Source organism: Martes martes (assembly GCF_963455335.1).
Source record: "Martes martes genome assembly, chromosome: 13".
NCBI lineage: Eukaryota > Metazoa > Chordata > Mammalia > Carnivora > Mustelidae > Martes > Martes martes.
Genome location: NC_137901.1, coordinates 24234073 through 24248710, shown reverse-complemented (window position 1 = coordinate 24248710; position 14638 = coordinate 24234073). Strand labels below are relative to the sequence as shown.

The following is a 14638-nucleotide window of genomic DNA, read 5'->3' as shown; positions in this document are numbered from 1 at the left end:
GCCTGACATTGGATACACACACACACACATACACATTGGATACACACACACAATCTGTTACCCCAGGAGGGGAGGCAAGGACAGAGGAAATCCCAAGGCATTTGTTTTTGTCATTACTCAGAAAAACTGAATGAAGTCTTAGGAGCCCCTGCTCTTCAAGGAGAGGTTCAGGTTCACAGAATGACAATGACGGCGAGGGGAAAGGCAGAGAGAACTAGAACCTGAGTTGGATCGGTCCCCAGTACTTTCACGCAACCCCAGAATCACCACTCAACCACTGGGCAAAAGCAGCCAAGGAAGGCAGACACTTCCCTTTCTGCCCTCCGACTACCTGAAAGGACCGCCGGGCTGAAGTCTTTCTTACCTGGCCATCTGCTTGTAGGCTTCTTCTGCCACAGCAAAGATGTGCGGGTCCATGTCCCCCATGTTTTGGCCGCTGTAGGCATAGATGACATCTTGACCATAGATTGGCAGCTGCTCGTAAGGATTAATGGCGACCAGCACGATCCCTGCCAACAGAGAATGCAGTCAGATGCTGACAGCAAGACGGCCAGCCGGCACAAGCCTTTTAAAGGCCTTGTTTATATACATCAAAACTAAACATGGAGTAGGAGAATGAATCACAACCAATCACTCAACTAAATCAAGATGTGTCTGAGTCTCCACCAGGCACTGTGCTAGGCTCTGGTGGAGAAAAGAAAGCCGGGCCTCCAAATACCTTAGAGTGTTGAATAAGCACATGTGCATGCACGTACACAGATGCTCAGCAAACAGCCCTCCTAAAGTACACGTGAAGTGTGCACAAGCAAATCTTGTCACAACGGTATTAACTGGGGGACGCCAGTGAATTACTTAACCTCTAGGTGCCTCAGTTTCCTGGACTATAAAACTGGGAATCCTAATTACCTTCACCTGCTTGTCTTGCAGGTAATGATTAATAAAGAACTCTTGGACCAGCATCTTGCATAGTAAGCACAGAGTGTTAGATTTTTATTTGCTTGCATCATTTTATATCATGTATTATTTTTCACTTTTTTTAAAAAAAAAATTTGTATCTCCTGAAAGTATGTCACAATGACGGACTCAAATATATGTTGCATGAAGAGTCAGCAAACCATCTAACACCCCCGATCGTTCACGGAAAGGCAAGGTAATATTGGAGAACATACAAAGAAAAATGAAATCCCATCTTCAAGAAATTCATGCCTTTTTCTTTCCAATAAGAGCACAATCTGGATCTCAAGAGAACCACTGACAGAGGTACCAAAAAAATGGGAGCTTTTCCAGTCATGTGGGAAAGTGCAAGAATGGAAAGGTCATTGCCAAGACGGGAGATCTCCTACATCGTGTTCCCCTCTGGTGTTTGAAAAGGTACACAAGTCAAGAAAATGAGAAGAGAATGGGGAAAACATCTGCCAAAAAAAAGTATCTGATAAAGGAGTAATATCCAAAACCAATAAAAAGAACTCTTAAAACTCAAGGATCAGAAAATGATCCACCTGATAGAAAAATGGGCAAAAGATCTAAACAGAGACATCACAAGACCCAGAGATGGCAAATAAGCACATCACATTACCACCAGGGAAGTACAGATTACAGCTCTAAGGAAATACCACTACACACACATTCAAATGGCCAAAACCCACAACACAAACAATACTGAATGCTGGTGAGGATGTGGAGGAATGGAAGTTCTACTTCGTCGCTGGGGGAGCGCAAAATGGTACGGCCACTTCGGCGGTTTCTTTCAAAACATGCTGTAACTGCAGAATTCAGCTTTCACACTCCTTGGTATTTATCCAAAGACGGTGAAAACTTTCTATGACACTAACACCTGCACGTGGATGTTCACAGCGGCTTTGACAACGGCCAAAACTTAGAAGCAACTACGAGTGCCTTCCACAAATGACTCAAAATGTGACACACGCAGATAATGGAATGTTAGTGTTATAAAAGGGGGCTTATCAAGGTATGAGAAGACATGGAGGAAACTGAAACGCCTGTTACTAAGTGGAAGAAGCCAATCCGGAAAGGTCGCGAGATTCCAACCCTATGCTAGTCCACAGAAGACAAGATGATGGTGGCAGTAGGAAAGATCAGTGGTCTCCAGGGACTGGGGGGAGGGAGGGATGCACAGGTGGAGCCCAGGGGATCAGAGGGCAGTCAAACTACTGTCAGGGTACCATCATGGTGGATACACGTCGTCATGCATTTGTTCAAGCCCACAGAATGTCCAACCACCACAAGTGAACCCAATGGAAACGACAGACTTCGGGTGATAACAATGTGTCAGTGTGGGTTTATCGGTTATAACAAATGTATCGCTCTTGAACAGAAAGTTAACAGGAGGTGAGGCTGAGCATGTGTGGGGGAAGGAGGTGTTATATGGGAAATCTCTCTCTCGTACTCATTTTCGCTGTGAACCTAAACACAGTTGCTTTAAAAAGTCTATTTTAAAGGGAAAAAAACATACCAGAATACTTGGAATCATCTGGTGTACTACATTTCAGGCTAAGGGAGAGAAAGACACCCACCAAGTCTTCAAATGGAAGTTTGTCCAAAAAGACAACCTGGACCGGAAAGTAACACCTAGAACTGATATATTTCTCCTAAAGCTAATGACTTGGAGGAATCTCTCAAAAACAGCCTTAACATGTTGTCCTGCTTGTATAAGGAGTATATTGTATGTAGGCTGTATAAAAGCCTAATTCATGTAGCATTTTGGTATTTCGGTATTATACTCCAAGGTCACATGTTTTCCTAAAATGTCTCCGCCACTTTCAGAGCAGAAAGGAGTGCTTCTTGAGGACTCCGTATCCTGTGCCATATTGGTCACTCTGAACAGCCGACGCTGGAGGGGCCAAGGGACATTTGGAGAATTACGTACAAATACCAGGACCTATTTTAGAAGGAAGGACTTTAAAAAGTGAAGCCGATGGTTTTGTTGTTGTTGTTGTTGTTGTTTTGGGTTTGTTTTGTTTTTTTTTTAAAGCCCAACTTGTTGAAGTCTCTGATAACTGATGGTCTTTTTCAAATAGACTTCTCACCAGCAAACAGGTTGAAGAAGTTTTTACAAAATACTTCTCAAGCACTGAAGTCTAGCACAAAAGCTCACAGGAACTTAGGAGCCAACCAACCAATTCCAAACCGAAGCGGAATAATATCACAGTGCAAAGAACTCTGGCCCTGAGGCCTTCCTTGTGATCAAGACAGAAGACCAGGGCTCGAAGCACAGCAGGGATGACCCCCCCAACCCCCAAAGCAGCCACAGCCTGACTGCTCAGCCAGACCCCGAAAAGGTTTGCTCCTCAGACAATCATGGACAGGCCTCTGGTTTTCACCATACCACTTCATACTCCCCAAAAAAGAAAAAAAAATGGAATGCAGGAAATTGAGAAGTTTCAAGAAAAACAAAAATGAGAATTTCAGGACTTTTGTTTTAAAGCATTTGTCATGTTTTCTGCTCATGAATTTGACAAATATTCATCATGCACCATGTTTGTACATGGCAAGGGAGAGGGTCAGATAAAGACAGCACTATCTTAGGCTGAGAACAGAATCCCACCGGGCATCTGTTTCTGGGGGTGTGCCCAGTGAGGACACAGACACCCGAGCTAGGACCCTAGGATGTCTCTACTGCTCTCCTACGGACCCCCAGACTATGCCAAAGTCAGTCAAGTCACACTGTGTGGTCCATTTCTTCCCTGGTTGAGCTGTGATTAACACCAATCATCCCACAGAGATGTAGGGCAGCCTAATTAAGCCACATTCTCTGATTGCAAACTCTTCAAGGGTCTCAGATGAGAGGTACTTATGAGAATGCTAGTAGGATTCCTAACTATTAGAGCTGAACACGTACAGTCTGAAGATCCTAAGTCCTTTCAAACCCATGCAGACAACAGACGCACACCACTTACCACAGTAAGTGTAGATATGGTTCGACTCCAGGAAACGGACCTTTAAATTATGCAGAACTGCAGGCTCGTGTAGGTAGCTAAGGGCGGTGAGGTCATTTTCTCCCACCAGGATATCCGGATTCCGCAGAAAAGGCAGCTGGTTGCTTTGGACATCAATGGGGTATTCCCGAATCTAAAGAAATGCACGTAATAGACACAAAAAGGCAGGGTTAGGAAGCAAGTAGCCTGCAGTTGCTGCCCTGTCGGCTAGGGTCACTGCGCTCACGTGATCCTGAGTGATGGGAGACCAATAACCCATTCTAAAGAAGGGCCAACTGAACGGAATGTTCATCTTGCCATAAGAGATGTCAAAAACTTGCTGGTTACATAATCCCAATGTATCGAGATAAAAAATGAATGACACTAGAGATTCGGAAACACAGTAAGATTTAATGACGTATTCTACTGGCTTGTCGAGCTCCTCCATAGTGGGTCTTTCGTCCCGGTTGCAATAGCAGTACTGCTCCTTCTCCCACGCAGCCAACCTTCTTTGCTCTCACTGAAGGCTCTTGCTTTCCTCCCCCCATCAACTGACCCATTCACTTTTTATTGGGATTGCCTTTCAACTAACTGCGCTAAATGAACGCCCTTGAGTTGTACATCTGTTCAACAGGCTGACTGCAAGCTACTCCAGGAAAATCATTTTACTTTGACTTGTGTCACCAGGGAGTCTCAAATGCAAGGTGTCATCCTTGTACCCCTAGCGTGACACTTGGATGGGAGTACTCCAAAGATGTTTATTGACAGGACAGATTTATAACTGACTCATGTATATAAATATTCTATGTAATAAAAAGATGATGTTCTTTAGTGTGTAAATAGTAGACTCTTGGCTTGGGTTACCATGTTTTATCTAAGTTTTTTTCATGGTGTTCTTTAAAATCTGAAAGCTTGTAAAAAACAGTTTCTCAAACACTACTTATGTGTAGGCGGAGTCTGGGGTGGGACCCAGGAATCTGAAATAAAAAAAGAAATCTACAAGTAGTTCTGCAACAGGTGGTCTACAGATATTTTAAGAACCACTCTTATATAAGCCTTTCAGGAAATTCTATGGGCATAGCCTCAATTTACTGGAATAAGGTGTTTTTTTTTTTTTTCCAAAGAACATAAATATCAATGTTCTCTCTTGCCCCACTTTTAGATGGTCTTGCACAACCAGATCTTAAGGTATACTATAGCCAGCAAATACAGGAATGGTGCTAAAATCAGCAGACAGACAAAATCTAATAGCAGATCCAGAAATAAATGCAGGCACAGAAGGAAAATTTGTTCATAACACTGAAGTCATTAAAAGGAATTTTCCTTCTAACTGCCACAGGTAAACTTGAAGCTGTTTAGAGAAAAAGAATTGAACCTGTGTTCTAGTCTCATTCCCTCATACAAAGTAAGTTTTAGGTAAAACAAAAGAATAAGACCAAAATGAGAAAGAAAATGTACTCCGGTAGTTTTAAAAGCTTCGGAAGGAAGTACTTTTAAAGAATGATGGAAGAGTCAGAAGTATGTTGCAAATTTTTGTATTTTGACTATCAGTAGAATTTTTAAGCCATCATAAAACACACCACATGCAGAGTAAAATGAGAGAGGGGGGAAAAGGATCTTGCATTACATAACAGAATTAATCTTAGTAACCAAAGTTTTAAGAAGTCAAAAAGAAAACTAATACCCTGGGATGCCTGGGTGGCTCAGTCCATTAAGCGTCTGCCTTTGGCTCAGGTCATGATCCAGGGCTCCCTACTCAGCAGGGAGCCTGCTTCTCCCTCCCCCTGCTTGTGCTCTCCTTCTAGCTCTGACAAATAAAATCTTTAAAAAAAAAAAAAAAACCCAACAGAAAATTATGTATGGGATACAAGCCACAAAAAAACTAAAGACCACATGAAAAACTATTCAATGGCCATTAACCAAAGAAATGCAAATAACAGATTAGCAGCACCATTATCCACCACATAAGCAAAGGTATAGAAACTGGTAAGACCTTCAGTAGAAAGGATGTGGCCACACAGGTGTACTGTGCCCAGGTTCAGATGGACTGACCTTTCAGAAGGCAGCTGGCAACAGCCCGTCAGACCCTTTCATGAATAGACTCTTTCTTGGCCTCAGGGGACAATCTCGCAAATGGACAAAGATCTCAACAATCTATAAATCATGAAAGTTAAACCTGACATACACCTGTGCTTACAGGCAAGCAGCTACCCACAGCATCCTGCTGAATTTATGAAGGGAATGAAATACAGCAACATCCCCACAAATTAGCAACAGTTAGCCATGTTAGTGAGGTCTTCTTTGTATACGTTCCTATTGGGTGGGGGTATGTGTGTGTTGGTGTGTCTGTGTGTGTCAAGGCTCTTCTTTTTGTGAAAAGGTCTTTTATCAAGTTTACTCCATAGAGGAGAGCAATAAACTAGCTATCACTCCCTAGCAGGATACAGAATTTCTAGAAGATGGGCAACAAGGGGAAATGGAGTTGAGATTTTAAGTTCTAGAGGTGATGGCTCCCTCCACCACCCTTCACCTCTAGCTGGGACCCTAACCGCACCCTCCCTCTCCGAGTCTGTCTGCAGACCTCCCCGCAGAGACGTCCCTGCCCCTGGAGTGGCAGGTCTGCTCTGCATGTCCTGTGTGGCTCCGCACCCCACTCCCAGCCCCAGTACGCAGCCCAGGACACAGCCAAGTACAGAACTGCAGGGCTCCCCTAGCTCAACCCCTGGTTGTTCAGATCAGAAAGCAGGGACCTGAGCTCCGAGTCTTTAAACCCTGAGACAGAAATGCTGGCATTTCATTTTTCCTCAGATGGAACACTCCCTCGAAAACTCTCCCCCAAGCGAACAGAGGGAAACGCATATGCAGTTTTGTGAAAATAAGGTCCACAAACAAGCCAGCGGTGCTGGTTACAGGAGGACTGGAAAGTCAACATGCCCAGAGCCGCAGCAAGGATGGAGGAGGTGTGAGTTCAGCATCCGACGGAGCAGCATCTGGGCTGTAAGTGCATCCAGGGGGAAGCAGGGAAAGAGAGACTTAGGGGGTTTTCTTTAATAGGATTTTGATTCTAACACTGCTGTTAGTATCGAACGTTCACAACTAACATGGTTTTATTTTAAATCTAAGTGTTCAAGATGTGATCAGGGACCATGACAATTTCCTGGCACAAAACACTCCACAATGTAGTAAGTGGGCCATTGGAGGTGAAGAGGCAACCAAACTTAAACACTCGTGACAAGATTTAACTCTCAGTCACCCACCCATAATGACCCTTGACACTGCCCCCACCCCACCCCCAGATGAGGAACTGATGGCCATTTCCAACTGGTCCTCACCTAGCATATTTGGACTAGTCAAAACTTGAGAATATAGAGGAAGTGATTAGGGGATTGGTCCATACTTGCACTTTCCAATAAGGCAGCACGTGTGGCTATTGAAATTAAATTCACTGAAATTAAACACAATCAAAACTTCAATTTCTCAGCCCACAGGAGTCCCATTTCAAAGGCCCAGTGGATACATGTGGCCAGTGACTACCACACTGCCCAATACAGACAGACCACATTCCACCGTACCAGAATGTTCTTCTGGAGAACGTTGGTCTAGATTGTTCTATACTCTATGGGTCTATGGTTTTAGAATACTTAGTAGGTGCTCAAAAATTATTAGCTGAATGGAACGCTGGATTTTTTTTTCATGACCTCTCTCATATCAACTCATACCCATGTTATACAGAACTACATAAAGAGAACATAATCCTAGAAACACCCTTGTGTGACAACTCCCAACACGAAGATTTAGGGCTAAGAAGAAGCATATATGATAGATAAAGCCAATTTCTTTCTCCTACTCTACCCATAGAACTAAGAGATCCAGAGAAAAGGAAGCTAGTAATAATACGGATAACAGCTGGCAGGGGGTAGGTGTTGACCCTGAAGGTCTACACATAGCGTACTCTGGCACCCAACTAGAGAAGTCGAAATGGGCTCAGAACCATGGTGGAGCTTTTAGGTATGGTGTCTACCACGGTACGTGTTCCTGGTTTGAGATGTCAGCAAGAAATGAAGAAGTAGCTGCCTAAGGGGGTTTCAGAAAGAGTGTGCATTTAGGAGGAGTATAAACGGTACACTGGAGGTAGAGGCCAGTATCTCATCAAGTTGTTAATAGATTTCTAAAGATTCCTGGCCTTGACCTTTTCATTTTCTAAATCCTATGCTTACATATGTATTAGATTCATTACAAGTTAAACCAAAAGCCCCCACAAGGATACAGACGTGCTGTTTTCACTGCTGTATAACCAGACCCTGGCATATCACAGTGCAATTGCCTTTAATGAATCATGAATAAACGGTGATACAAGTAATTAAGGGAAGAAAATGGCCATAAAGGAAAACATAAAAGTTCAAATTTTAAACAAAATGACAGCAGCATAAAAATACAAAGTCCAAGTTAATCTTTTGATTCCAAATTAGCAGGAAACAGGGCTTCGACATTCTGTTGGAATCGTGGGGTCCTAGTTTGGCTTTTGACTAGTTGAGTCTCAGCAATGAACAATCCAGACCATTTCCTCTATGGGCTTAATCCAGGGTTTACTCAACCGCCACACTGTTCACATTTAGGATGGGGATTGGGGGTGTTGCTGGCTGCCCTGGGCATGCTGGGGTGCTTAGCAGCATCCCTGCCCTCTACCTGCCAGATGCCAGTAGCAGACCACCCTCCTTAGTTAGGACAACCCAAAACATATCCAGACACTGCCCAATGTCCCTGCACTCGGGGGTGGGGGGTGGGGGTGGGGAGAGAACAGGGAGTAGAAATCACTGCCTCAACCATCTCTGAGCAGAAGCAGCCAGGCAAAATGTCCTAATTGCTAACAAGAAGACAGAAGAAAGAGAAATTGAGGAGTCAGTCCCATTTACAATTGCACCCAAAACCATAAGATACCTAGGAATAAATCTAACCAAAGAGGCAAAGAATCTATACTCAGAAAACTATAAAGTACTCATGAAAGAAATTGAGGAAGACACAAAGAAATGGAAAAATATTCCATGCTCATGGATTGGAAGAACAAATATTGTGAAAATGTCTATTCTACCTAAAGCAATCTACACATTAATTGCAATCCCTATCAAAATCCCATCCATTTTTTTAAAGAAATAGAACAATTAATCCTAAAATTTATATGGAACCAGAAAAGACCTCGAATAGCAAAAGGAATATTGAAAAAGAAAGCCAAAGTCAGTGGCATCACAATTCCAGACTTCAAGCTCTATTACAAAGCTGTCATCATCAAGACAGTATGGTACTGGCACAAAAACAGACAGATAGATCAATGGAACAGAATAGAGAGCCCAGAAATAAACCCTCAACTCGATGGTCAACTAATCTTCGACAAAGCAGGAAGGAATGTCCAATGGAAAAAAGACAGCCTCTTCAACAAACGGTGCTGGGAAAATTGGACAGCCACATGCAGAAAGATGAAATTGGACTATTTCCTTACACCACACATGAAAATAGACTCAAAATGGATGAAGGACCTCAATGTGAGAAAGGAATCCATCAGAATCCTTGAGGAGAACGCAGGCAGCAACCTCTTTGACCTCAACCGCAGGAACTTCTTCCTAGGAACATCGCCAAAGGCAACAGAAGCAAGGGTAAAAATGAACTATTGGGATTTCATCAAGATCAAAAGCTTTTGCACAGCAAAGGAAACAGTTAACAAAACCAAAAGACAACTGACAGAATGGGAGAAGATATTTGCAAACGACATATCAGATAAAGGGCTAGTATCCAAAATCTATAAAGAGCTTAGCAAACTCAACACCCAAAGAACAAATAATCCAATCAAGAAATGGGCAGAGGACATGAACAGACATTTCGGCAAAGAAGACATCCAGATGGCCAACAGACACATGAAAAAATGCTCCACATCACTCGGCATCAGGGAAACACAAATCTAAACCACAATGAGATACCACCTCACACCAGTCAGAATGGCTAAAATTAACAAGTCAAGAAATGACAGATGCTGGCGAGGATACGGAGAGAGGGGAACCCTCCTACACTGCTGGTGGGAATGCAAGCTGGTGCAACCACTCTGGAAAACAGTGTGGAGGTTCCTCAAAAAACTGAAAATAGAGCTACCCTATGACCCAGCGATTGCACTACTGGGTATATATCCTAAAGTTACAAACGTGGTGCTCCGAAGGGGCACGTGCACCCAAATGTTTATAGCAGCAATGTCCACAATAGCCAAACTATGGAAAGAACCTAGATGTCCATCAACAGATGAATAAAGATGTGGTATATATACACAATGGAATACTATGCAGCCATCAAAAGAAATGAAATCTTGCCATTTTGCGACGATGTGGATGGAACTAGAGGGTATTATGCTTAGCGAAATAAGTCAATCGGAGAAAGACAACTACCATATGATCTCTTTGATATGAGGAAGTGGAGATGCAATGTGGGGGGGTTGGGGGGAGGTAGGAAAAGAAAAAATGAAAAGATGGGATTGGGAGGGAGATAAACCATAAAAGACTCAATCTCAAAAAACAGACTGAGGGTTGCTGGGGGGAGGGGGGAAGGGAGAGGGTGGTGGGGAAATGGACATTGCGGAGGGTATGTGCTATGATGAGTGCTGTGAAATGCGTAAACCTGGCGATTCACAGACCTGTACCCCTGGGGATAAAAATACATTATATGTTTATTAAAATAAATAAATTTAAAAAAAAAAGAAAAAAAAATGTCCTAACTGATGGAAAAGATCACTAATACAGCAGAGGAAAGGGGCAACAGTAACAGGACACAGTTCCCTCCGGAGATGGATGCCAGCAGTGATCGCACAACAGTGTGAGTGCCCTTAATGCCCTTGACGGCACACCTTGGAAAATGGTAAAGACGGTCATTTCTAGGTTACGTGTATTTTACAATAAAAATATTTCTGCTGGAAAATTATAGCCTACTTTAGGCAAGATAACTAATTGCATTGGTAACAATATGACTAATAGACCTTCATGTGCCATTTGTTCTATAACCTTAAATGTTTTTTGTATATGTGCAACACAAACAGAATAAATACGGTCTTCCTCCTATTATCCTTGCCATCTGAACAAAGACAGTCTCAACTGTGGATTACTGAGCTACTGGAGGCAAAAAATTATTAGGTGACCAAACAAATATTAAAAGAACAGAAATAACCAATAAAATGAAAATCACTTGCACTAAGAAGTTCTACTGGGACAATAGTATTTACCACTCTCAGCTCTTACTTTGCCAGCTGTGCACACAGCTGACACTTCCTGAACTGGGCTGATGAGCCCTGTGGGCATTCTCTAGGTGCACATGTCTGAGTGCACCAACGGTCAAGCACAGTGGTCCAGTTCTTATGCAACATTTGCTTCTTGGCATAAAGAACCAAGCTGGCCATCTCCTGGCTGTAACAGCTTGCGATGTTTGGCACCGTCCTCAGACCTGAGTAAGAGGGCCCTTTCCCTGGGCCCTGCATCTTCAAGGGCTCCATCATTTTAAACACAAAACAGAAGCTTATGAAAGAACACGTGGTCACTCTGCCCCTTGGCATCAGGCTTCAGTGCTGACACAGTGAGATCTGCAGCCCTCGGCACACACTCCTGGGACTAAGCCATTCGGCCCCAGGGAAATGCTCCTGCACAGCTCTTGCCCCACGTTGTCAGGTAAGACAACGGCCGCCAGGTGCCTGGCAGGCCTGTGGACTCTAACACCGCTAACACCAGAGCCAGACACCGCTTCCAAGCGTGGGGAGGAGCCGGGCAGTCAAGGTGCTTAGAGTAAATAAAGGAAAGGCAAATTAGCACATTAATCCTGCCTTTCAGAGGCACAACTGCAAAGAAAACTCACACATGGAAATACCAATACCAGGCCCAGTGTCCAGGTCCCTGCTTCCCCACAGGCTCGGGGCTCCAGAGGCCCTCACAAATTAGTACAGTGTTTGCAATCACGGCAACACGACAAGAGGAATATGCTGCAATACTCCATGATCCATGTTCCTCTGCAATTTCTTCACATACCGGTACAGGCACAACATGCTTAAAGATAACAGTTATTTACACTGGCAGCCAGATGGAGATGGAAGAGTAGAGAGTTGCAAACATGTTTTTAATATATTAGATGTTTTAGTTTTCAAAAATCAGCAATGTGGGTTTCACGTGCCTGTTGATGAAGCATGTTTTTACTCGCAGAGGCAGGCTCACACCCACCCGCTTGCCTTGGCCCCACCAATGTTCAAGGGCTCGGGTACGTGGAGACACAGGTAGGGCACATCCCCCTCCTTCAAGCTCTCACACACACTCAGGGAGGACCCCGCACAGAGGGAGGCCCTTCCATGAAGGTGGCTGTGGGACACTGAATACGAACTCCAGGCAGGAGACACTCAGGGATGGACGGAACATACCCAACATCACAAAGGCCATGTGTGAAACAGCCGCAGCTAATGTCATCCTTAATAGGAAAACCAGAGCTTTTCCCTGACAGTCAGGAACAAGACAGGGATACCCACTCTAACCATTACTATTTAACATAGTACTGGCAATCCTAGCCTCAGTAATCAGGCAACAAGAGGAATAAAAGGTGTCCAAATCAGCAAGAAAGAGGTCAAACTTTCACAGACAACATGATATTCTATATAGAAAACTAGAAAGCACCAAAAAATTGCACGAATACATGAATTCAGCAAACCTGCAGGACATAAAAATCGACATATAGACCTCTGTTGCATTTCTATACACTAACAATGAAGCAGAAGAAATCAAGGAATCAATTCCATTTGCAACTGCACCAAACACCATAAGATACCTAGGAATAAACCTAACGAAAGAGGTTAAAAAAAAAAAATCTGTACTCTGAAAATAATAGAACACTATGGAAGAAACTGAAAAAGACATAAGGAAATCAAAAAACATTAGATGCTCATGGATCAGGAGAATATACATTGTTAAAATGTCTATATTATCTAAAGTAGTCTACAAATTCAATGTAATCCCTATCAAAATACCACAGAGCTAGAACAAACAATTCTAAAATTTGTATGGAACCACAAAAGACCCCAGATAGTCAAAAAAAATCCTGAAAAAGCAAAGCAAAGCTGGAGTTACCAGGAAAGTATGGTGCCGTCACATAGATCAGACGCACAGATCAACAGACACAAAGATCAATGGAACAGAACAGAGAACACAGAAATGGACCCACAACTCTCTGGTCAACTAATCTTTGACAAAGCAGGAAAGAACATCCAAGGGGAAAAAACAGTCTCTTCAAAAAATGGTGTTGGGAAAACTGGACAACACGCACAAGAATGAAACTGGAATGAAACTTTCTTATACTACACAAAATGATTAATTCAAAAGGGAGGAAAGACCTAAATGTGAGACAGGAAACCATCAAAATCCTAGAGACGAACACAGGCAGCAACCCCTTTGACCTCGGCCACAGCAACTTCTTGCTAGACACGTTGCTAGAGGCAAGGGAAACACAAGCAAACGTGAACTACTGGGACCTCCTAAGATAAAAAGCTTCTGCACAGTGAAGGAAACGGTCAACAAAACTAAAAGGCAGCCCAGGGAATGGGAGAAGACATTTGCAAAGGACATATCTGATGATGGGTTAGCATCCAAAATCTATAAAGGGCTTATCAAACTCAACACCCAAAAAGCAAATAATCCAGTTAAGAAATGGGCAGAAGACCTAGACACCTTTCCAAAGAAGACATCCAGATGGCCAACAGACACATGAAAAGATGCTCATCATCGCTCATCATCAGGGAAATGCAAATCAAAACCACAAGGAGATACCACCTCACACCTCTCAGAATAGCTAAAATTAACAAGTCAGGAAATGACAGATGTTGGTGAGGATCCGGAGAAAGGGGAACCCTCTTGCACTGTTGGTGGGAATGCAAGTTGGTGCAGCCACTCTGGAAAACAGTGTGGAGGTTCCTAAAAAGTTAAAAATAGAGCTACCCTACCACCCAGCAATTGCACTACTAGGTATTTACCCAAAGGATACAAAAATACAGATTGGAAAGGGCACAGGCACCCTGATGTTTACAGCAGCATACCTACAATAGCCAAACTATGGAAAGGGCCCAGGTGTCCACCAACTGACGAATGGATACAGAAGATGTAGTATAAATATACAATGGAATATTATTCCACCATCGAAAAGAATATTTTACTATTTACAACAACATGGATGGAGCTTAAGTGTATTATGCTAAGTAAATTAAGTCACTCAGAGAACAATAAACTTCAGGGCACCTGGGTGGCTCAGTCGGTTAAGCATCTGCCTTCGGCTCAGGTCATAATCTAAGGATCCTGGGATCAGCCCTGCGTTGGGGGTGGGGCGGGGAGGGAGGGGTTCGTGCTCAGCAGGGAGTCTGTTTCTCCCTCTCCCTGTCCCTTCCCCCACCACCCCTTGGGCTCTCTCTCAAATAAAATCTTAAAAAAAACCCAACAACACAACAAAAACAGACAAATTCCATATGATTTCACTCATATGTGGAAAAATTTTTTTTAAGTAGGCTCCACACCCAGTGTGGGGCTTGAACTCTTGACCCTGAGATCAAAACCTGACCTGAGATCAAGAGTTGGCCGCTTAACCAACTGAGCCCCCAGGCACCCCACCATATGTGGAATTTAGGGAACAAAACATGAACTTATGGGAGGAGGGAG

General features: G+C 43.4%; 1 protein-coding gene across 1 annotated transcript in view; it reads right to left on the bottom strand.

The window, feature by feature from the left end:
• Positions 1-14638, bottom strand: part of MYO5B (myosin VB) — a gene marked incomplete at its 5' end in the record, with an annotated part of 248587 nt that overhangs the window by 183816 nt on the left and 50133 nt on the right. The window contains 2 exons of the mRNA XM_080821604.1: positions 365-509; positions 3918-4089. Coding sequence (XP_080677730.1) covers positions 365-509; positions 3918-4089 — 317 coding nt within the window. The remainder of the gene's footprint in view (positions 1-364; positions 510-3917; positions 4090-14638) is intronic.